The sequence below is a fragment of the Aythya fuligula genome, chromosome 14 (assembly GCF_009819795.1).
Source record: "Aythya fuligula isolate bAytFul2 chromosome 14, bAytFul2.pri, whole genome shotgun sequence".
In the NCBI taxonomy this organism is placed as follows: Eukaryota; Metazoa; Chordata; class Aves; order Anseriformes; family Anatidae; genus Aythya; species Aythya fuligula.
The window spans coordinates 13,736,583-13,761,578 of NC_045572.1; the positions used below are offsets into that span (position 1 = coordinate 13,736,583).

At 42.2% G+C, this 24,996-nt stretch overlaps 1 protein-coding gene across 2 annotated transcripts; it reads right to left on the reverse strand.

Annotated features, from left to right (window-relative positions):
- Positions 1–1,777: 1,777 nt before the first annotated feature.
- Positions 1,778–23,849, reverse strand: G3BP1 (G3BP stress granule assembly factor 1). Of its 2 annotated transcripts, none has more exons than XM_032196795.1 (12): positions 23,769–23,849; positions 11,563–11,676; positions 10,240–10,321; positions 9,714–9,887; positions 8,817–8,907; positions 8,224–8,317; positions 7,656–7,860; positions 6,845–6,946; positions 6,237–6,348; positions 5,731–5,856; positions 5,513–5,622; positions 1,778–4,057 (listed from the first exon to the last, which is right to left on the reverse strand). In XM_032196795.1, the coding sequence occupies exons 2-12, from the start codon at positions 11,655–11,657 to the stop codon at positions 3,851–3,853; spliced, it is 1,398 nt and encodes a 465-aa protein (XP_032052686.1). In that variant the 5' UTR covers positions 11,658–11,676; positions 23,769–23,849; the 3' UTR covers positions 1,778–3,850. The 2 variants fall into 2 exon arrangements, with proteins under 2 accessions (XP_032052686.1, XP_032052685.1); XM_032196794.1 differs by having other exon boundaries at positions 5,513–5,643.
- Positions 23,850–24,996: the final 1,147 nt, after the last annotated feature.

Below are 24,996 nucleotides of genomic sequence, written 5' to 3' on the forward strand. Positions count from 1 at the left end.
GGACAGAATAGAAGGGCAACATTCTGCTCTTTAAATCTATTCTGAAAACACACACTGGCACTCAAGCTCTTATCTTTAAGAAATAGTTTGAAAGCATTTCACTCAATCACTGTTTTGTATCTCAAGACAGGCCATTAGCACCCCCCAAACACACACACACCCCTACCTCATCTTCCACACAACACGCAAACAAGATTATCAAGATCTCAGAGTAGTTTTTCAAGTTACTGGCCAGGGTAAGAAGGGTGCTGCTTGGAAGTGAAATAATCACCGAGATAAATTTGTGCATGCTTTAGCAGGAAGTAATTAGGGAAACTGCCAGCGTGTCATCTGCTCTTAGCCCCAGGCAGCAATGTGTAAAGAGGAACTAAGAACCACGTTTTGTTCACAAAGATTGTCAGTCAGGTACAGAATCAGCAGTACCAGAGATCAACTGTGGATCTTCATACTTGCCCCAAGAACCATCCTTTTCACCAAAGAAAGCAGACTCAAAGCAGACTCAGGTGTAAAGGGCATCCCTTCTGTATACCACTGCTGAAGACTGTTCCTCCTTCGGATTCGAGTCAGAGCTCGCTGTTACCACACAGCATCTCACACACAGGCTGTTTCTTACTCCAGTAAGTTCTTTGCAAAGCCCCACTTCGTAGCCTGAATCTCACTGCAGGACAAACACAGTCCCAAACACGTGAATTTCAGTTCAGCTTTATACAACAGCCCCATGCAAGTCAGCTGACAGTTAGAAGGACTCAAAAGCAGCTTCCCTCTGCACAAGAAAACAGGATTAACTAAACTTGGTTAAGGGCCTTGCACAGTTAATCTATGAAAATGCAAAGGCAGCATGGCTTTCAGTTCTGCTTTGGGTAGCATTACTTATGGCTGTACATTAAACTCTTATTTCTACTCATCTTACACTATTAAGAACAGTTCATACAGGCCAGATCACTCTAGTCATAAACTGAAAAAGTCCCCGAGAAGGGCAGACCGTTGAGGTACGGATCACGAGGTGGTCCTAGCACTGGGCACGTGATTGTGTGGGTGTGAAAGTGGCCTAAGGAGAAGTTTGACCAACTTTTCTAAAGCTTCCTATATTGCAGAGCACTGGGACAGAGAACAGATCAAAGAACAAAAGTTTCACTACCTACATTAGAGTGGAGGTGCTAGCAAGGAGTCCTGTTCACTTGAAGATTCCCCACAGCATTTTCTGTTCAAGAACAGGTGCTAGGATTTTTCATATTAGAGGTTGTCCTTCTCATAGGTACTCTAAGCCCACTGCAGCCAGTTGAGGCAAGCCAAATCACACTTTCTTCAGAGTCTTCACCATTAAAACATACACCACTGAAGACCTCAATAGATATTGAGGTTTTAACAGCAGAGTCAAAGCACAAACCAGAAAGGGTCCAAGGCTACTAAACTTTAAACAAAAAAGCCAATATGACATTTCAGAAGGCTGTTTCAGCATAGCTGGTTACTAGGTAGTCACAGAACCATAAGAAGACAAGTAAAAACCATTAAGTCAGCCTGTATTTTGAGATGCTGTCAACATAACTTGCTTCTGACAGGTATTTCTGCACAAGATATCCCAAGAACAGTTTCTTTAAGTATTTTACTTGTCATCTTCTCATAAGATTATAACTTGCTGGGTCTTACTCATGCTCAGTACGTTAAATAGTAACATGAAAACAAACACACACTTCACATTACGGGCTTTTCAGTTCTTTGCTGACATTCCTCAGACCTTTCTCAACCCAGATGACAATAAGCCAGAGTTGTCCAGAAGTGCTTTTTCAGGTTTATGGATGCTTTCACAGATTTTAAGCTAAAGAAATTTTTATTAATAGCACTTTCATAGTCTGAAGTGCAACCTGTTACTGCAATCTCAGATTCAACATCAAGAACATCAGAAACACAACACATGAGAATAAAGGATAACAAACAAGGGCAGTTCAGTGAAACACTTCTGTTGAACACCTTCACTTGATGATCATTCCCAATGTGGAAAAATGCAGTTTTTTTAATACCAGTTCCCACCACAAGAGGAAGCAGTATGCATTTCCAGTACTTCTGGCTGTGAGAACACACACCACAGCTATTCGCTGTCACACTGTTCTCTTCCACTTTACCAAAATATCTGAGAAACATTCATAAGAAGGGAAGCAATGCAACACTGAAAATAAATCCAAAATAGAACAAAACCCCACTGAGAATTAATACAACCAGGCTTAACCACTAAGTTTGTTGCTTCGTAAGTGGCAGCAAGTTACCACTCTGGAGCAGGTAGAACCCACCTGCCCTTTAGAGCAGGGCAGTTTTGTTCTGCAAACAAAGAACAGGTTTTTTTTGTTTGTTTGTTTAAAAAAAAAAAAGGCCAAGAAATCTGTATTGCATATGCATGGAGGTTGTTAATAAATTGAGAAAACACATAAAATGAACCTTTAGCACAGAAAAAGAAGCTTACTAAGCAGTTCTGGTCTATTATCAGACCTCTGAAGGTCTGGTGTAGACTCAAAACTGCATTTTCACCCAGATGTTTACGTCCTACAGAAATACTGTTTTGTGCAGTAAAATCTTACAAGATCTCTCCAACCAAAACTCATTTATTCAGCTTCTCTAGGAGGTAGAGGAGAGCATTTCTGTCAGTTCCAGGACAGACTGGCATCTTCTTTGTTTCTGACAAAAGTGCCATCTATTTCAGGTTTGGCAGAAGCAGGAGATTAATTTAATGCCTCAACTGCAAAAGTAACTCACTTATTGCAGAGAGAAAGAATGTGACACAAGTACTTCTGCAAAATTTGTAACAGAACCTGCCCAGCGTCAAAGCTGAATTTTTAAGTTCTGCATCCAAGAACTACTCAGTTCTGATTACTCAAATACCAAACTGATGAACAAAGAGCATTAAAAAGCTTCAGCTATAACCATCTCTACCTAACAAACTTAGTGACAGAATGAAGAACATCTTCCCCTTGGAAGAACTCCAACATACTCTTGACTTGATAAAGCAAATCTAGACCTTTTTTATTTTTATTATTTTTTTAAACAATTTGCCAAGACTGGAATGAGAGATAAATAGAAGGCACAACAATTTTGCTTTTTTATACAAATACAAACTAAACATGAAAAAACCTCCCTATTTCAATAAAAAAATTTCACAAGTTCAGGAAAAGTGTTTTAAGAGTCAAGTTCTAGACATTTAAAACCTATCCCACAATCCAAAATTTTAAAGTGGTAAAACAGCAGTTAGAATTCTTTTCCGTGATCACGTATCAAAAGAAAAAAGATTCTACGGATACCCATTATTCCACTTTTACAGCGCCACAAAGAGAAAGGTGAATGTCAATTTTTCAAGTGGCAATATCTCCAGATCAGAGGATGTTCATATGACCCTCAAGGGATAAATCAATAGTTTTGCTTTCCTGCCCTTGAAATACTTGCCAAGTACTATGTTTTCCTACAGGCTCTTGAACGCATGCACGTGAAATATTATTCCACTGACTGAAATGCACCCAAATTCAGTAGAAGGGGAGAAAAAAGGAAAAACAAAAGACATTCTTCTAGGAAAGACCACCGGTACCAAAAAAAATCCAGTCCGTAAGTTTGAGGTGAGCAAGGAAATTCAGTTCTTTTCTTTTTAAAATCCACTTTTCCTAAAACGTTGTTCCACAAAGCTGGAATCTGGGACAAGGACTAGAAAAAATAATCACAAAACCATAACACAAACAAAAAGGGGCCAAAATAGTATCAAACGTAGCAGTCTATAACAGGCTAGGGCCACATTCCAAGATACCCAAGGCTGAAATTCACAAATCTGCAGGAAAAAAGGGTTTGCGCCACCACGTCAACATCCACGATGCATTCACTGGCGTTGCCCGATCCCCCTTCCAGCTCCAAATCCTGGCTTCTGGGACATTCCTCCACGTGGAGGCCCTCGAATCCCACCTCCCAGCCCCCCACGAGTGCCTCCAGGTCCACGTGGTCTGTTATCTCTGCGGTCACCCTCCCTGGCAGCTCGTGTTTTCTTCTCCTCCACATTCAAGCGCACCTCTCCCCTGAACATGATAGGCTGTAACAAAAGAAAAGAGGTACTTTCATTAAGGAAATATCCGTAGGTCTCCTAAGTCAAATATCCTTGCAAATTCATCTCATATCCTCCTTTCCATCCAAGGGAAGTGGTTTTCAGAAGAACATTTCTTATATCTTCTCCAGCCAAGCACAAGACTAGTTGCATACTCTGACCATAATCATTTTCTAGTAATTGTGAAATAATTCTAAGACCTAATGCTGAGCATTCTGACACTTTAAGAAGGATTTAAACTATTAACAGCAACCTAATTTCATTAATGTGGCAATCCAGTCTTCCACCAGTTTTTTTCTTCTTCTGACACATAAAACATTAGACCCTCTCTACTACCTTGCTATAAAAAGCAGTGAAGTTTTTCACTTTGATCAGTCAACTGTTTAGAGTTGCAGCAGCAAGTGCTTGCTAGATCAGAAATTTCAGTGAAATGAGAATGGATATGAACAGGTTGGCAACATCCAGCAAGCCTCACTGCAGCCAGAGTTGAAGACCAGAAGACTAAGAACTACACGAATATGGATTTGGTCATTCCAAACAACTTATTCCAGTAGTTACACAAACAAGAATGTGAAAAAAATATTGAAAATATAGCATCACTGGCACAAGTGCTTTCATCAAACGAGAAGTCTAGCTATGTAATTCTGCTGAACTGGTTACAGAACTAACAGATCTAAGGATGAAGTACATCACCTTGCTATAGCCAGCAGCTATGCTGGACAAAGCAGCTGTAATGTGATGCTTTGACTTTATTGCAGTAGCAGTGCAAACTCTCACATTACATCAGATAAGACATCAGGTTTACCTTTTTACTAACAACCTACCAAACCCCTTAAAACTCATTTATAGCCAAGCTTATCATGAGAAGATCCCTACTGTTTCTGGAGACATGTTTGCCCAAAGCACTGGGCCCACATGCAAAGCAACAGAATTTAGCACTGGTCAAAGCAGGGTAGGAGGTATGTTAGAGTACTTTTACAGGATTTAAGTCTACATTAAATACTTTAATAATGCACATCCACCGTAATTTATGCATTTACATGGGCTTGCAGGAAAGATTCTTGTTTCTCCCTCTCAATCCTTTCTTACTCAACTTCTGGCCAAAAAAATCCTCCTTGCCCACACAGGTCAAACTCCACCTTTCCTCCCTGAAAGGTATTCACCTGCTTCTTGTGCAGAGCTCAGCAACCTCTCTTGGGAAGAGCCTCTACAATGAGTAAGTTTTTAACTCACTGGAGTTGTTACCACCTACCTTGATGACAAAAGGCTGTCTGTACAAGTGCTGTACAGGCCTTAACATAGGAAGGAAAGACACCCCACTTACTTGAGAACACACGTGAAATTAGAAAGGGACCAGGAGGAATACCTTTTCTTGTCAGTCACTTGAAAAACACTGCCTGTTATCAAAAGAGCAACTAATCACTGACAAAAAGCTTATTTTACCCTGTTGCTAAGGATCTTCTGAACTGGTTCAGGATCATCAAACACCACAAACCCAAAGTTAGGGAGCTTCCCACCACTGTTGATACGCAGTTCAACCACATTGCCATAGCCTGCAAGAGAAGAGCCAAGTTCTTGGGTCACACATTAGAATGCTCTGTTAACCACACAGATGGCCATAACCCCAAACCCCAAGAAGTAAAATAGAGCAGCCAACTTACTTTGGAAAAATTCTTTCAGTTCACTTTTATCCACATCATGAGGAAGGTTCCCAACAAATAGCTGGTGACTGTCTGGGTACCTCACAATCCGTCTAGTTTCCACATCACCTTGTTCACCCTCACGAACTTGAACATAAAAGTAAAGTTTGTTTAAGAAAAGCCAGTCCACATAAACAAAAAGCTAGGCACAGTCAAATTAAATGCCTTACAAAAAAATCTGGAATTCAGACTGTCTATCCATTTACACATAAGTGTAAGCATCCCACACTAGCGGGTTTGTAACTGCTTGCTTTTTGTCACCTGACTGAAATCAAACACTGAATAGAAACCTGGATACTTCATTGAATGCTAAAAAATGCTCTACAGCTTTGCAGATTAAGATAACCTAGAATACCCATCTAGGTAGAAATATTCACCTACTGACAGTTGAGATTTTCAAAACTTTAATGACACTGATTCCCTACACCAAAGAGAAGGAAACTCTTACAGTCTGTAGCTTTTCTTACTTGGTCTAGGACCCCTCTGTGGTGGGATGTTTGTTCGCTGCTCCCTCACTCTTTGATCCCTCTGAGGTCTCTGTGGTGGTGTCTGAGATTCAGGTTTTGCCTCAGGACGGGGCTGTATAAATTCAAAAAAGGAATTATCATGCAAGAATCAAACATAACTGTAGGGTTCAACTTTTAAGATCTTACTATGAAGTTACAGATAAAATATCTTGAAAATACAGAAAAGCCTAAATTTAGCTCAGCAAGGCCACAGATATACAGCTTATATTACAATAAAGTAATTGATTACAGACATCTTGTTCATCAGCAGGCAAAGGAAAAACCATTAGAGAAACTGCCTCTCCTGCTAGGGGGGATAACAATTTTTTAGACTACAGATGCAGTCAGTACTCTCATGACCATTCCCTGTTTTTCCTTCACAAGTAATTATTCCTTCTCAATACAAAGAACAGGGAATTAGATTTATTAAATCTATCACAGGACACTGTGATAGTCTTCAGTCTCTTCAAGATCTCAGATCATAATCAAATAGATTTCACTACATTTTTCCTGTCCAACTTACTGCCAGGCAGTTTAGCACTTAATGGCTGTAGTTGCTGGATTCCTACCTGTGAGACCGGTACTTTCACAACGTGGGGTGGTATTCCTGATACTGGAACAGCTCCACTGGGAGGGAGGTTCTTACTGGTTACTGATGCCCAGGAAAAAGTCTAAAAAAAAAAATGAAGATCGTAACTCAACTCCAGGTGCTTATATCTCTCTGACATATTTCAGATGATATAGCTAACAGACACAGGGTAATAGGATAGCTTAAAAGTTTTACTTGACATTCTGGATTCAGCCTTTAAACTGCTCCAACTCAAAAGACTTTGTATTATAATAACAAAGTCACACTTTAACCTACTTCTGAAACCCATGTAGAATTGAAATATTACACAGCAGCAGCCTAACACCAAGTATCAAACAAGAGGTTGAAGTATTGCTTTCTGGAATACTCATTTGACTACTTTTGCTTCTCTTGACACTGAAGAGTGACAAAAGTCACATTTCACCCATTTTCCTGATTTAGCACATTGGTTACAGTCTGTTCAAAGTTTCAGAAGCTCTGTATACAAACAAAGAATTCTCACTGCTATCACAGTTCACACACCTACTGAGTTTACAAAGCCTTCCTTTACATCCTAATATATTATTAGTCAAGCAGTTACTACTACCTATAATCTCAACTACCTATTACTGTATAGGAGCCAACAGAAAGAAGACAACTGGACTTTTAAAGAGTAACTTGGGCATGGGAAAGAATTAATCGCTTATATCTAATTCCAGATACTTTTTGCACCAGAATAAGGAACAAAACAACCAGAGTCTAACACCAATGAAGCCACTACACCACAGAAAAGTGCCACCCACGGTCATTACCCTGGAGTCTTCTTGTACTGCAGGGGCTGGATCAGCAGGGGCTGGAGAAGGACTCTTCTCTGCAGTTTCTTCTGGAGCTGACTCCTCCAACACCGGCTCAGATTTTTCTTCCTGCACCTCCGGCTCAGGTTCCTGTTCAGGTTCTGGCTCTGGCTCAGGCTCTGCCTCCGCAGCTGTCTCTTCCAGGTGTTCCTCAATGTCATTGCTATTATCACCACAAAAGAGAAACAGAAATAGTATCATTTTGATTAGATCACTGGGTCACAAGGAATACTATTTGTTCAATACAGAAATCAATCACATTGCATTCAAGAGGAAGAACAACACTAATCTGTCTAGATGAGGCTATACTGCACAAGCATGCAAGTCTCACATTAGCACGCAGACCATCAAAAGCATTGCATCTACAGAAAATCTGGTGTCCCTGCATTCAGCCTAACAGCACTTAAGTTTCATCCATCTTTCAACTGTCAAAAGGGACAATGATGAGTAGCATTAAGTTCATTTGACTTGTTTTACAAACAGTCTGTATTACACAACACCTGACTTAATCTAATGTAATTATTACCTGACAGCTTGCTCATAATAAGCACCAGTATCATCAGGAACAGCCTCAGGTGTCTGCTGTCTTTCCTCAGGTTCCTCCCCTTCTTCCTCTGATTCTAATCGAAGTTAGAAAAAACACACAGCTTTAATATTCAGTAGAAGCCCAAGTCATCTTCTACAACATGTATTTGAAGTCTCGTGTTTCCTATTTGTGCTCTTTAGCATATCAAGACATGACATTAAACATATTTCCTTATACTTATGCTATCATTTAGGTTACTCAGTTTTGACCAAGGTCTAAAGTTTTCTGAAGTATTTGGAAAAGCCAATTTGTAGCCTACAAGTCTGATTGCTATTGCTCAAAAAGAAGTCTTACAATTCTTTTAACACAAACAGAATATGCAAGAAAATTATCAATTGTCTGTATATTACAGATCTTTGCTGAAGTACAGATAGCATAGTAAAAGAAGAGTAAAACTACAGACAAGAAAGAGACCTGGAATACCATGAAGCCTAATGCTTTAAGAAAATAATTCCTCTAGTCTGGGAATAGAGCATTGAAACAGACTCAGGAACAAATATGAGCAGAACCACAAAGGATTTGCCTGTACTTACCCTCTGGAGGCTCAGTGTCCGAGTCACCAAAAACCTCATCTTGGTAGCGGAAGATATCATTGTGGACATAAAACTTGTTTGCAACAGATCCCTAGAAGGGCAAAGGAAGAAACTGATTCAATTGAATCAACTGAAATAATCTAAAAAGTGAAATAAGGTAACTATCTCATATAGCAACTCATCCTTTTCCCACTTAAAGGTTAATACAAATTTGCCCCCTTTAAAAGAAGTCTACACTATTCAGAAAATAGCATCATACTAGCAAGTCAAGCACGTATGAACCAAGAGGAAGAAATTTAGTGCTTTTTATTATGATAGCTGACAAAAACACTGACAAAGTAGGAGCCAGAGCTCTCTGTGATTTGAAGCATCTATTTTTCAGTTTGACCTACAGCTAAGAATTAAGTGATCTTGCAATCCTTTTTTCACCACCATTTTCAATTATTTGAACTATTTTGTTCAAAAAAACGCCTATTTTGAAGACCACCTTAAACAACAAGTAAACTATTCAGAGAATATGAAAATCTGGATCCTTTGTCTTCAAAGGACAAAGTGTTTTCCTCTTCCCACTAGTACTTTCCTGATACAAGGGCAAGTTCCTAGGAGGGCAAATCGAAGAATGAACTTTAAAACGCATAAGGAAAAAGTGTGTTGCAAATACCTAGTAGCCATAAGTCAAGATGTTTACATCTTCAGTTATGATGTTCTGGATTAACAGATCCAGAATATACAGAAGCAGGGATATTCCTTAGGAATCTCCAGAGTATTACTACTGAATTGTGTGGTAAGCTACCTTAGACTCTAACTCCTCAGATTCCAACAGTGAATCAAAAAGGCCTCAGATCCTGACCTTATAGTGTAAGCACTGTAATAACTCTGTCACTCAATATAGCATACCTCAGGTGCAAGCACAAACGTCTGCATGAATCTGCGCACTGGCTGCATGTTATTAGAGAGCTCTCCCATCACCTGGACTACAACACCATCATTGAGGGTAGCATGGGCATCCACATGACGGATCTTTGTGTGGCAGTCCTTGAAGTTTAATGACAGCACCTTCTTGTGGATATCCTACAAAAGGACAGAATACAGGTTACACTGCGAAAGCCATTTCTGCTAAGTCAGCAGCCTCCAAAGCAAGAAAACAAAACACTCTGTTTTAAATTCTATTTCTAAACTGTAGCAAGCGAGCTTGGCAGCATTCTCTTTGTTTTGCTTTGCAAGCAATTTTATTTTATTAACTTTACTAAAAGGAAGCACATCTTGCTTCACTATTGCTGTTTACAATTAGGCAGTTGTTTCTCCCCATTTTCTACAGAAAGCACTTTGACAAAGTGAATGAATCACAGCTGGATATCTGCCTCAACCCACAAAGGAGACCAGAAAAAGAATGAAATGACACTAAGTTTTTCCAAGTACTTACAGATTGCCCATAGACTGCATCAGCTGGTTTTCCATTAGAATCCAAGCCACCATGGACATAGGAAGAGTTCTTTCCATAAAACCTGTTGGAAAGAAGTTTTAAATATTTGTTGTGCAACAACACAGCCCCTACATTAGGGTGCACTATAATATACTATCAAGCAAGTATTTTTTTCTGCCTTCATTACTGGAATAAAGCCATACAATTCGAGTGTCACTAACAATTTTTTTTGATCAAAGGAGAAAACAAAAATACAAAGTTCTCCTGTGTAAGCTGCACTGTTCAGGTCTGTCAGATACCCAAGCACTAATAGTCAAAAACAAAGTCTCTTATAGGAAACTAGATGGTGCAACCCTGTTCTCCTTTTCCTGTGTAAGGGCTATAAAGTAACACAGTATCCTGAACACACAAGACATGAAAGGCTTCCCTCAAGCTCTGGTTTAAAGCTTCAGCAAGGAGCAATAGCAGTTTTTGTTCATGTACAGTACTGAAAGCACTGCACATAAGCCTCCCATTTTATAACTAGAAATTACAAGCTAAGAAGTCAAACATCATGGGACTGCATTCTGACAGCAGATTAAAAAAAGGCTAGAACTGGAATCCACAGCATGTCCTAAACTTTCCTCCGACCCAAAAGGAGGAGGTCAGCTGTCCACCTAACTGGAAAAGTATCTGAAAAGCCTTTTGAAGGCTTTCCTGAGACTAGAAGGAAAGTTTCAAGAGTTGTTTATCTACCACATCAAAGCACAACAAAATGTATCTTCAAAAACGAGCGTAAATCCTCAATGTAGGATACCTATCAAGTCAAACAGGACCATTTTGTTTCAATAACAGATTGTAGTTTGCTGCACATTCGTAATTTGTCTGATTTCCTTTAAGCAGCAGCCAGTGGTATGACATACCAGTATAGGAGTACATGCCTTTTTCAGTTTCTCCCCTAGTCAGGAGGCATGGTACCAAGACAAACAAAACTGTTTAAGTAATGTTTATCCAGCTTTCATTTATACTGATTACAACTACAAGCAGCAAGCAACATACTGATTTACCTTTTTTTATTTAGAATGAATCTAGCAGTATTTCAACAGCAATCAGAACAAAAGTTTTTATAGCTCCTTTAATCTTCATTATTCGTGTTTTAACCTAATTGATCAAAACTGAAAGCAAACTACACCCAGAGTCTGTCTTGGGTAAAGTACACTTAAATGCCCAGATCTTAAATTTGGCAAGCCAAATCATGGGAATAAGTTTATTCATTGATTTAAAAAAATAAATAAGAAATGCATACAGAAAAAAAAAAATCAAGTGAAGCAGAGCCTTCCTTACCTGTGCAAATAGTCAGGTGCCTGGTTCAGCAGAGTATAGTACTGCCTCACAAATTCCCGCCCGACCAGCAGGGGACTTGGCTTCTCCATCACCATTTCTTTGGTCAACTGAAAGCTAAAGAAAATCAAAAGCTCCATAAAACACTAGCATTTCACATCACTGTTCAAATACTGAAAGCATAAGCCACATAATCATGGTGGAAAGCACACACGAAAACCTGTTAGCAGTTCCACCACAGTAAGCAGTTTAACCGATGTTTTCAGAGACATCAATCTTTAGTGCTGAGGAGAGGACTGCCAGGGAGCAAAAACCAGTGGTGGGAGAAGCTGCACAAGCAAGGGAGATTACCTCATAACACACCATGTAATCATCCTTACCCTCAGTAAAATGCAGGTAGCAAGCAAGTATGGTTCTTCAATAGGATTTGCTAAGTGGCTAAGTCATTTACAGTTGATCCAAGTTCTACTTACCTCACTTGACTTCAGAATCAGAATTAAAAGTCAGATGTTCCAAAGCAAAGCCTGTGCTACTGTATTAAGGGCATTTTTAAAAGGTCAGAAAGAGTCCAATCTATTTTTGTCAGTAGTGCAGCACTCCCTGCCTGTGAGTGACAAGTGCTGTAGAGGAATATCGGATTATACCAAAATTACTGTGCTACAAACAGAAACGTGTGCTGCTTTTCCCTTACTTTCCCTGAACTCAGCAAGTTACCTATCACTTCCATCTGAAAGATCAAATACCTAGGCCAAAGGACAAACTGATCTAGGTACCTTCTACCCAACTCCAGCGAGTCAGTAAATTACAAGAAAGAAGTATTTGCAGGTAGATTATACACATATCCCTTCAGGCCAGGTCAGTCAAAACAAAGCACATTCCTGTTTCCTTCTTTTCAAGCATTCATGCAAGCTGTTCAAACTCATACAAGACAGATTGAAACTGGAAAGAGAATGCAGAAATATGCTCTGGCATCAGTGCACACAGTTCAGGTGTTTCTGCAAATCCAAAGTAATACAGTACCAACTTGAGCCCCAGGAAACCACCACTAATTCAGAAGACAGCATTCACTTAGCTGCTTTTTCTTAACACTGCAGTTAGGAGTAGCTTCAAGTGGCAATGTTACCTAAAGAACTAAACAATGGAAATCAGACTAAGCAGGTCCTTGAGCAGAGAGCAATCCAGATGGAGTCTGCAAAGCACATGCCATGGCAGTTACGCTGGGACAAGTTTTCTCCTGTCACATAGCAGCACCCTGTAGCCAGGGTAAACAGAGTTGCCCACAACTATCACCTGAACAAAGCCAGGGGAAACAGACTGCCTTTTCCGTGTACTTGTACAAAGCCTCATCCCGTTCACCCTAGGATCTTGTCTGAAATTCAAGAAATGTCGTAAAAGCAACAAGCAAAATCTTTACATACTAAGAACAGGTAACAGAATGTAGCTCCAGCAGACAGAGGTGACCTACCAGGTTAGGATATTACATCAACAGTTTCAAGTGCATTGTCATGTATAGGTCTGCAAAGGAAGCTAAAATCACACTGCAGGATGTATGAGGAATGAAAGAACAAAATTTCAAACCCCCCTCCCCCCAAAAAAAACAACACAACAACACAAGAGGAAGCATGGAACATGGGATTTTGCATAAACCTAAATTCAAACTAATCTGGTACCTTTCTTCCATCTCTAACTCCGGTCTAACACAAAACATGCTGTAAATGAAAGACACAAGGCAACATTTAAGCAGTGGCAGAACATGCCAATAATGTATTTGAGGATGCGATTCCACCCAAACCACCAGCAGTGGTCAGCGTGCATTGCATCCAGAGATGCAACACGCTAATTCCTACCCTGGGAGGTATGCAGCTTCAGGTTCAAACCAGAAGAATGCTATTACTACAGCAGAACTTGATACAGCTTTGCATGCATTGATGTGTATTGTTCTGCTTTTAAGAGAAAAAGAGATGAGTTATTCACACCACTTTCTCTTTAAGTTTTAAAAGAAAGCCTACACATTCCGTCTCTGAAATGCACTTCTTCCTAGTTAAATAGAGGGGAGAAAGATCTGACAGACTCCAGAGGATGAATGTATACCCGAGCTCCTGCTCGTTCAGTAGGAAGTGTGTATATCAACACCGTACAAGGAAACACTACTTACGTGACAGCACACGGAGTGAGACCAAACATGACCTAGAACTAACAAAGGCTTTTTAATAAATCAAAAAGCTTTGTTGTTTGGTGGTATTCAAGAGCTAATTGTGGAGAAAGTGCTATGCCATGGTTGGGCCTGGCCTGCAGGAAGTGCTCAGATTCTGCAGACCGCTTTCATTTTAGGAAGTTCCCAGTATTTGTGGTTTTGAAGCCTTTGAATCGTAAGCATAGTGTCCGCACATACAGATGTCCGAGACTGAACCCAGTCTGAAGTAACTAATTAAAACCTGAAATTTATGAACTTGATTGCCTTCTAGTGCATGTTAAATTAGATCCCCACTAAATATCAGACAGTAAGAAAAACACAACAGGGCAAGTAAGGATAAGCTGTGGGTACCATGCTGATTTCTTAATTTCACTTTCCATTTCCTGTAAAGCACTTGTGAAATACGATCATTGCAAGCAGCAGAATGACCCTGAAGCAGCTGCAGTGGCAGACAACACCTTCACTTTTCAGACTCAGCTTGGCTTACCAGGCAATGCAAGACTCAAGTGTTCCACAGAAGTTCAAAACCTTGCCCGTGCTGTGGGTTTACAACTGGAAGACCAGTTCTACCATATCCCCTACACTGAGCAGGGCAAGAGCTCCACATAAGACAGCACACACACTCCTTGTTCACTCTTTCCTTTTTCTAGGAGAAGTTGGGGGTGTAGTGAATGAATTTCATTTCTTTACTTCATTTCTTAGTTTCCTCTAGAATCCAGCCACATCTCTACTGATGTCCAGAGAGATTTTCTACACAGTTCTGTTAAAGGAATCAGGCTCCTTCGAGAATTATTTTCCAATTGCTTCTAAGAATATGAATGTACAAAGCTGGATTTCCTCACAAAATGGTAAACTGTTACCTGCAGGACTTGAGTCACAACAGCTCACTACAAAAAGCTCTTTCAGATTTGTCCTCAGTGAAAGACTCCTCACCTGCAGTAACCCACCAGCACTCACATCATCTTCTGTGCTGTTCTGACTTGTCCCAGCACTACGCTGAAGACATATGGGAGGTAGTGGCTAGTGGTTATGCCATATTTACCAGACATACTCCTACTGCAGAGGGTGAGAAATCTCAGAACCAACTCTTCCCATGGAAAGAGGTGGAATAGCAGAGTGCCCAGTTCTCATTAGGATCTGAAGAGAAATGGGAAAAACCTCTATGTGACCTAATCAGGGGACAACAATCTGTTTTTACTCCTGCTGCACCTGCTGTTCTGCCAGTTGCCATCTGTTCTTGAGCCCCAGCCAGCACAACCTGAATGATACAAGCCAAGCATCTCCAGAGAATATTTGCTCACTAGCACTCATGAGCTGTTTGTTACTTGCCTCTCTATTCCTTGAGCTTAGAATAACTGCAAATATTTTATACTACATTTCTACCACACAGGTCATGATGGTAACAAATGTTTGAGCTGTCACTGCATTGCTCCTGATAGCAGTTTATCCAAATAGTGTTGTCAATTGAGATGAAAGGATGAGAGTTGATAGGAAAAGCTGGAAATCGGTGAGATTCATTCAGAAATATGCATTCATATTCCATATATGTAAAACACGGAGTAATTCAAATTATGTCAAATATATTAGAACAATTCTGCAACGTAACTGAGCCCTTTCCTTAAGCCAGGAGACTTACAAATGCCTCCTTTACAGCGGTTATCACCTGGCTAGTGGAAAATTCCACCATCTGTTACAATGCTCCTACTTGGCAGGAAATCAATGCCAGGCACTGAATTTCTAGAGTACAGTTATGTAAATTAGAGCCATTTATGTAAATTGTGTATTAGCAAATTTAGGTCCAAGGAGCATATTAGCATGTTAGTATTAACAGAATTAATAGGGTCAAAGAAAATCTAGTATTTTCTCAGACTGCTATACAATTGTGAAAGTGAAACATCGGCTGTCTAAACTTTATTTTTGACTTTTATTCCATACAAGAAGCAGTCTGTCAAAAAACCCCCAGAGATACTACAACAGATTGTAGTTCTGATTGAGATATTACACAGCAGACACAAGGAACAATCCTATAGCAGTTCCACATGCTCTCTTTTGGCTGTTGGTGTGCTGTAAGACAAGAATGTAATATCAAATGAGCCTCTCTACAAATTGGTGCATTTTACAGAATAAGAGGTGTCATTTCCCCGCCACCTTTTAATTACAGGTTTAACTAAGATATTCTCACAGAGCTGTTACACTGCTTCCCAACACCCTAGTCAACTTCTATGAAGTACAACTCATATCTTTCATTTCTAAATCTTTACCCCTAAATATACAAAGGCAACTCTGACAATATAATTGATATGCTCCACAGATGAAGATATTTTTCCCCTTTAAACCAGAATGCCAGATTTCTCATGCAATTCTACTTCCTTATTTTCGTATCAATCATTTCCTTAACATAGAAGGACTTTGAGAACTTAAAACACCCAGAGAAGCTCACATGGAAGAGCAGCATCTACATCTAAGTTTCACATAACAAAACTGGCAAAAAAAAAAAAAAAAAGCAATTTTGCTGGACTTTAAAGGTCTGGTCAATAATTAACAGGATTGTGTAATTAAGTGTCATTTAGGATTTCTGCAGGTTCCTTAGGAAGACATAGGAAGAGGTGGGGATGTTCAAAGCTACAAACCATTTATCTATATGGAGTAACGAGCATTAGAAGCAGTTGCTTTGGACAACAGAAAAACAGCCAGTACAAATGAAATAAAACTCCCTAGCATTTTGTAGGTAATGCCTGCTAGAAGCATAATGCCTGCTAGAAGCATAAGTTAAATCAACAAAGGCAAAAAATCCCATTAGTTCCCCCTCTCCACACATTTTACGTGACTGGTGGTTGCTACTGATGCTGATTAAACAAAACCAGGGCAGCCGGTACCTGTGTGAACTGAGATACAAAACACTGCAGAGCGAACAATGCAACGCAAACAAACCAAACTTGCATCACTCGGCAAATTCCAGAGCCTGTCTCATCCGGGGATTTATATCATACACTAGCTTTCTCTCAAGTAGGATGAGTAATGTAAGCCTTTTCGAGGAAATGCATATTTAAAACACTACAAGATACCAGATACACTGAGATGCGAGATGCCCTTCTTTTAATGCAGCATTAACCATCTGAGGGGGAGAGGGAATAAAGAACAACCCCAGTTGTTAACCTCAAGACCAAACCATGAAGTGATGAAAAAGCACCTCAAATAGCTAAGCCACAAAAGCTTCAAAGCACTAAGCTCCTTTAAAAAACAGGTGTTATTACTGGTGTCACATGGATGAAGTACAGCATCACAAGGAGCAGTATCACAGCAATACAGCTTGCATTTTATACACAAGCCATTAGTTACCTGCCAGCAGACAGCTCTTTTTGAGTTTTGACAGATCCAGAGGGGAAACACTGTCTGAAAAATCATCTTAAGAGGTAACAAGCCATACGCTGAAAGCTACACGATGGGATAACTTGGCCAAAGAACAGTGAAACATTTAAAGACTCAATTTGCAACAACACATCATGAGGTTAGGAGTATCCAAATTAACAGGCCATAGGAAGTATTGACTACAAACTTCCAGAGACAGGTACTCCTCAACCAAGATCAGAGCAGTGTGCAGTCCAAAGTATCTCACACAGAAGAACCTTTATTAATAATCTTCAAGATGTGGATCTGGATACTTAATGCAGCTGTTTCTCCACTGACTAATAAAGAATGGCATCTTCCATCCAACAACCGTGCTGCCTACAAAGAAGCAGTGCCTCTGTTCACAGGGTACCTGAGCCAGGAGCTGGAGTCTGAAAATCAGACAGCAACTAGAATGCTCCACCCTTGGGTAAGCATCAGTGCTTCACTAACATGATACTGCAGAAAGGCAGAGCAATACCTGAACCCCTTTCTGAAGCTCTTTGAGACATACTGATGAAGGACTCCGCAGAAGAGCTATGCGTTGTACTAACTAGAAGACAAAGAATTAAGAAAACTGAATTAAAGATGAACTATTTGGATAATTTGATTCGAAAATAATCAGGATTAGAAGATATGGTAGGAGTTATGTTTAAAATTGGATAAAAATAGTTCAGAATTACATTCAACACTGCTCATGCTAATGCTGAAAAACCACTGCTTGCCAGTGGCAGATGGGAAGCCTTACCCAGCAGCAATGTACAGCCCTTAAACACTGCAAGAATACAAATAAACAAACCATGAATTGCTGCAGAAGAGCTGTCATTCTAGAAGTCAGCCTGTGTTTTTGCTAACAAACCTAAGTGTGAACCACAAGTACATGGATGCGACGGAGTCTGCCAGCTTCCAGTCAACATTCAGCATTTCTTGTATTGTTCAGCTCTGCCAAGCAAGAAAGAGACAAACTGGTGATTTTTTACTGCTATTATTCAGAATTTACATGAACATTGACCACTTCAGAGGAATACAACTTCAAGAGCATTAAGATCAAAAGCAGAGAAGCTGAATACAAGGAGAACTACCTAAAGTGTAAGTATGGCACAGTGAAATGATCTGGAAAATCAGATACTATCCTAGTTAGGAACACAAAGGCCCACTTGCTGTCCAAAGACAAACAGTAGATTAGGCCCTGTTTAAAATGGAATGGAGACAGAAGTGATCTAACTTTGAATCTTAAAATAAATTGGAATTACACTTAAATGTTATCATAAGAGTTTCTCAACAAGTATTCTTAGCCTGTCCACAAAACACTTTCCTTTCCCTGAATAGAGGGCCTACTTCGGTTGTGGGTTCATGTTTTTTTCTATTTTCAAATCTTTTTCAACCATCTTCCAATTTTCTATCACTTTGTATCACACAGTCACCACCTCTATTCAGTGAAAACTGCAACATCAGTGATACACAGGAGACTAGCACTTTGGCAGAAGCAGCTAAGCATTTGGGTTCCTGCTTAGAATTAGCATCGAGAAATAGGTTTTATTGCAGAGTTAATGTTGTAACAGCTGCCCCATGCCCATGACCCAGCAAGGGTCACCTTTCAGTCATCAAGTTCAGACTGCAACTAGTGTATTTGCATTACTTTTTGAAAACTTCTGCTGTTCTGTATCACAGGAGACAAACATTCAAACTCCAAAGATAGATATCTAAGTTATTTCTTACATTACCAACAGACCAAAACACTGAGTTTCATGGGCAGTTTATTGCAATACTTTTATTTCAATAACAGGCACTAGAGATTTATGATAGGGAAATGTGAGGTGTTTGCTCTCCATTCTCAGATGTCCTAGCATGGCTCTGCACCTCTCAACAAGTCATCACAATCCACATACCACTCTTTACACAAAGGAGATGCAGAAGCTCTAGAAAGCACACATCAAATTTGCTATTATTCAGTATTTATTGACCAGAAAATATTGGAGCACCAAGCTAGACATCTTAATCCCTCTGGTCTTCCCAGATGCCCAAAATGCAAGAGAGCTCTGAATTAATGGCTACTTTTCTAAATCCCTCCTGCAGAAGGACTGTGCTACTGACAGCAGACTTTGTACACACAGTCTCAGAAGTACAAACTGAATTTCAATTGCTGTTTGGGGGACCTTCATGAGATGCTGTAAAGGTCAGCTCTCACCTGCGGCAGGTCTTACCACACACATCTGTAAACAGCCAGTGTTTTTGTTTTTAGAACACCCAGAAATAATGTGGTCATCCTCCAGTAAGTTACCCCCAAGACAATCCCAACAGCCTCTGCATGTACCAACTCCCCTGAATCCCTTTTTCTCTGGATGTACAGTTCAATCAATTACTGAACAGTTGTAGCCAGACATGTTATATTAAGCAAGCAGCTCTAAAACAAATGGAACATGCCTCATCCCTTCGCCATTTCATACTAGTACACTTTTGGGGGCTGCTTATATCCTGCTTTAATTTTATGAGGAAAAGCTGAAAATTGTCTTGGCAAGGAAATAAAGCAAGTTAAGCAAGGCTACTGCAAGGGACCTGATGTAAGATAAACTATGATAATCTGCCCTGAGCATAACTAGTTCAGATCATCACAAGATAGCTGTGTTGCATTAAGCATTACAGAGAAGACTGGCCCCTGTGATTTGATGGAAATCACAAGTTAATTCCTCTTCAAGATGAGAGTTCTCCCAAATCTCAAAGCCTTGAGAATTCATAGAAATATTCCTATGCCTCTTTTAATCCTAAAATCAGGTCCTCCCAAAGAGGCCATCTCCTACACTAGGTTGAAGGATTTCTATAGCTAACTGGACCTATTCTAACTTCCCTTTCACTTAGCCTACGAACAGAAGTACCGTTTTTCTGCAAAGCTACATTTCAACCATGGAAATTTCACCTTAAAGGCCAGTGACAGTCTGAACGGTTTGTTTACTGATTTTGTTAATGAAAATTAAGTCAGATTTATGTCCATGCTGCACTCTGAACTGCTTCACTATGAAGTAGCTACTTCTACCCTATGATTTTGCCATTAGAACAGGTTTTGTTTTGACATCCAAGAGCTGCTCCAACAACTCAATGAAGTTGGCAGCAGATCCAGTCATCTTCTCTTAGCTCTGCAATTTTTCCATTTGGCTCCACTGCAGCTTCTTAAAGTAAAAAGCCAAAGTTACTCCCAAGCACTCAGATGAAGCAGATTAGAACACCTAGCTACACAGATATTACAACGAAACAAGCACACTCCCGCTTGGATTAAAGTCACAAGAATTAAGACTTGATAAAATATTTTCTGCACACCAAGCAACAGATGCCTTTAGGAGCCAACCATGTCACCTCTGTTTCAGCCACAGAAGACTCTTAACCACCATACGCAGACTGGTCCTAGCAATTAAGGCTGATCCATCGTGGTATTGTTACTTTAAGACATTTAAAACCAAAACAGATCAGCATAATAGCCAAAGTAAAACTAGAAACAGTACAGGGCAACGCAGAAGGAAATGGATGATGGCCACCCACATTTTAAGATTCAATATTCCACATTTGCCTCAGCAAGGAATGTACAAATCTGTTCTAAGCCTCAGAACTGACAGCTCACGATCTCCGAGCTCTTAGAGCAAGTATTCCACCAGCTAGGCCTTCTGGAAGAGGTCCAGCCTTAATATAGCTAAACTAGGGCTCCAGACCTATATAATACTCACTGCCAGCAAAGTATGAGGCATCCTTTTAGATTAGCTGAAGATTAGGGGGCTCATTTATTTATTTTGGTTGGGGGTAGCATTTTTTTCAAGTTTTGTTTTTCCATTTGGTCCGTGAAGTAGCTGGAGATTACCAAATCTATTTGCAGTTTCAGCACAAAGTTATTAGTTTCTTCAAATCAATTCTGGAAGTTTGACACAGGCACCTGTAAAAAATATCCACCCTTCTAGGTAAAACTATTACTTCCACCTCTGGTTTATTTCAAGCACAGCAGACTACAGCCAGAGTAGCAACTAGTACCACCCAACGCCATGCTCTACTTTGATTTCCTCTTTGATTTTGCTTTCATCACACTACTTCCTTGGAGAAAAAGGCTCATTTCTAGTATTAAAACTACAACACTCAATTCAAGCTTTTTCTAACTCATCCAATAAGCCATTTACGTTAATCTCATGACTGCTCTCTCAAAATTGCTACTGTTATGAACAGATACATCAATGTGCACATACAGCAACACCATTTGTTTTATTACACTTGCATTAAAGCACGCTCCTCAGCATACACTATTACAACAGTCCACAAGGAGAAGAAACGCTAGCTTTCTGAACCAGTTCTCAGACATACACCATTCACTTTCAGTAGTGACTGAGGGTATCAAAACCAACATCACCTTGCAAAATACACTAAAACAAGGTGCATCTTGCTGAAGTCATTTTTAAGGGTGAATTCTGATAGCAAACAAACTTTTGCAGTACATTCTCAAGAGACCATGGGTAGTAAGTGCACAAAAACCAGGACTACAGTGAAGAACTTCCTGTTTCATTAGGTGCCTGAAGGTTTCACATTTAAAAATTGGTGTTCAAACCCAGAGTACCATCAGTTGCATGACAAACCGCGTTGATGCTGCTGTGTCAGCAGCAAAAAGAATAATAGGGCAAAGCTGTCCTATACTCACAGCACACAAAGCTTTCCCACCATCTACTTTTGGTTTTGTTTCTTAGATCGCAGTGTCACCAAAAAAAAGGGAGGAATCCCTTCTGGTGATACTGATGTTTACATTTGACTCGCATGCACAAAGGAAATTTGGTCTGCCTGGTCTTCTCTTTTACTTTCAAGTACATTTTCCAGCCTTCAACTAAATGGGCTCATACTTCAACAAGTTCCCTTTCTGGGGCTAGCTCGTATTCTTTTATTTCCCACAACTCAAGGGAGACCACTATTCAGTTGGATCTGATGCATACAAGATTCTTTTAGAAAGATTTATATTTAAAGATGTACATTTACAAAGGCTTCAAAGCTGATGTGATCCTTTTTCTAGGACGGTGCAGAACTCCACTTGCTAGTGTGTTTTAACTCTGCCTTTCGGGAAAACTCATTTTGGAACATGAATTACTAACAAAAAGCCTAGAGATTCTCTTCACAAAGATGCTCTACTACTGGGGTACGAAACCCCTAAGCATGTAAATACTTAGAAGTGGCCTTCAGTTTAGCTATATGGCCGACTAAGCTGCCTTCTACTTTTTTTTAAACTGAAGCTAAATTTCACTTCATTAAGAACACCGACTGTAACACTCCTAGAAAAGGTGAGTGAGTCCAGTTTACAGGATGCACCCATATTACCTCCAGAATCAGAGAAGTATCACAGAACTTTTTTTTTTTTTTTTTAAGTAAAAGTCTCTCTTTATAGAAATAGAATTTAAAAAAATGAAAACTTGGTCAAAATGAAAATTTCAGAAAAGAATCCAAATGCAGTTTTTGTTTCCCAACTTCTTCACCCCCTTCTCTTTATGATGGCCATCCACAAGGTCTCGTTAGCACCCACCACGCACCACATTTGATTTGTGGCACCTGGGAGCGTTAGCTTTTGGAGCTCGGTGGCAGTGTCCACATTTCCTAAAGCTGTCACTTCTGCCTGTGAGAGCACAGGCTAGACAAAAATAGCATGCACTGAAAACATGGCGGCTTGCTACAAACGCTGCTTTCAACCAATTGTGGGGGGGAGAAAAAAAAATCATTTTCTTTGGATGGAGTAATTGAGTACATGTACGCAAGCCGTAACAAAAGAGGTCAGCAGGTAAGCGCGTCAGGAATTGGTAATGTATCAGGTAAAACAGCTCGAGGCTGAAGCGCACGTGAGAGATGCAGGAAACCTTCCCGCTGTGGGGTTTTCCTTCCCTTTCTGCCCCCCCTCAACCAGGGCACGGGGCGCCCCGCGAGGGGCCGGGCAGCCTCCCCGCAGCAGCCCCTCGCCTTGCAATCCCGGCTTAATCCCGGACCCAGCCAAGGTCACGCAGCGAGCGGGGCCACGATGCGCGCCCCCCTGCCGGCTCCCTCCATCCACCAACCCCACGGGGGCCGCCCCCCTTCCTCCCCCCGCTCCCCTTACACCCCATCCCTGCCCGGTTTTATCCCAAAAAAAAAAAAAAAAAAAAGAAACAAACAAAAAACCACAAACCCACCCTCACGGACACAAGGCGCGCGCCCAGCCGAGAACAAAGCTGGCGGCCCCGCGCCCCGACCCGCACCACGCGGCCCCCCCCGGCCCCTTCCCAGCCCCCAAAACAACCCCGGGGAGCCCCGAGGGGGGGCCCGGACACCCCCACACCCCCCCCCAAGGCAGCCTCCGGGGGCGCTGCGGGCCCCAGGGGCTCCCCCACTCCCCTCAAGGATTCTGACCGCGGTGTGGGGGGGTGGGGAACGGCCACAAGGCCCCAACAGGCCCGGGGGGGGCCTCGTGAGCGCGGCCGCGGCCTCCTCACCCCCGGGGGGGCCCCCCCGGTCCCCCCTCAGGCCGCGGCCTGCGCCGGGGAGGGGGACGAGGGGGACGAGGAGGGCACGGAGGGGCCCGGCCCCCTTCAGCCGCCCCCCGGGAGCTCCCAGCAGCCCGCCCGGCGCGTCCCGGGCCCCCCCCGTTCACCTGCGGGCGGAGCGGGACGGGAGCGGGAGGCGCCGCTTCACCACAGGCCTGCCCCGGCGGACGAGAAGCACCTCACGCAGCGGCGTGCTCTGCCGCCGGCTGCATATATCCGGCGCGCAACCTAGCCCGGCGGCGGGAGGATCCACCAATCAGAGCGCGCCGCTCGGCCGCCTTCGGATGCCGATTGGTGCGCGAGGGGGAGAGGGGGCGGGAGGCGGGGTGAGCGGCAGGTAGTGTTACCAATCAGGCGGCCTCGCTGCGCGGAGAGGGAAGATTGACCGACGCGCTGCGCAACCAATAGGCAGCGGGATTCTCGCTGAGGGGGCGGGATGAGACTTGATGGATCGCCCCTCCAGCCAATAGAACGACAATCCCCGCGCTTCTAGGCGCGAAGGGCGGGGGCCGCCCTGACGCGGTAGTGTGGTTGAGGCGCGCAGCGGCGCCCTTGAGAAAGTGCTGGTAAACCCCGTTAATAGATAGGGGCGGGACAACGCGCGGCACGGGGCGCGGCGGCCAATGGGAGCGCGCGGCGGGCCTTGACGGACAGCCAGCCTCCGGCGGCCTTAAAGGGCCAGGCAGCGCGCGCGGCATGCCCCGCACCACCCCCTGCTGGAGGCGCGGGGGGCGCGCACAAAATGGCGGCGGGGCCATGCCCAGCCCCGGGCCTGGCGGTCACCACCCCACAGCTCCCCCTGCCCGGCCCCGGGAGCCCCGGCAGGAGGGAGGCTGGCAGGGGCTGCCCTGAGGAGAGCAGGGCAGCGAGGAAGCCGCAGTCAGCCCCTAAAATGATGCGTTATCCCTTTGTGTACACCCCATCGCACCCCACACGTATCAGTGGCATGAAGCAAATATAGATTTAACCCCCTAAAAATGCCTTCCCCCCCCCTGTTGCCATATCCCCGAGCTCAGCCCGACCTCTCCCTGCTGTGTTGTGCAGAGATAGAGGCTGGGGCTGGCGCGGGGCCACGCACAGCACCGATGTCCCCCCCTCCTTGCTATTTATTTATAGGCAGTGCCGCATCGCAATCTGCCAGCCCATAAATCAGGGGCTCGCTCGTCGCAAAGTTTAACGTGAGAGCGATGACCCAGCACAACAGCTAAAATAAACCCCGCCGGAGCGATGCACGGCGTCCCTCCGGGAACGGCGGCAACCCAGGGATGGGAAATTCCTTTGTACGTATATAATATACATATAATAGCAAAACAGCAAGGTCCTATCGCATTAAAA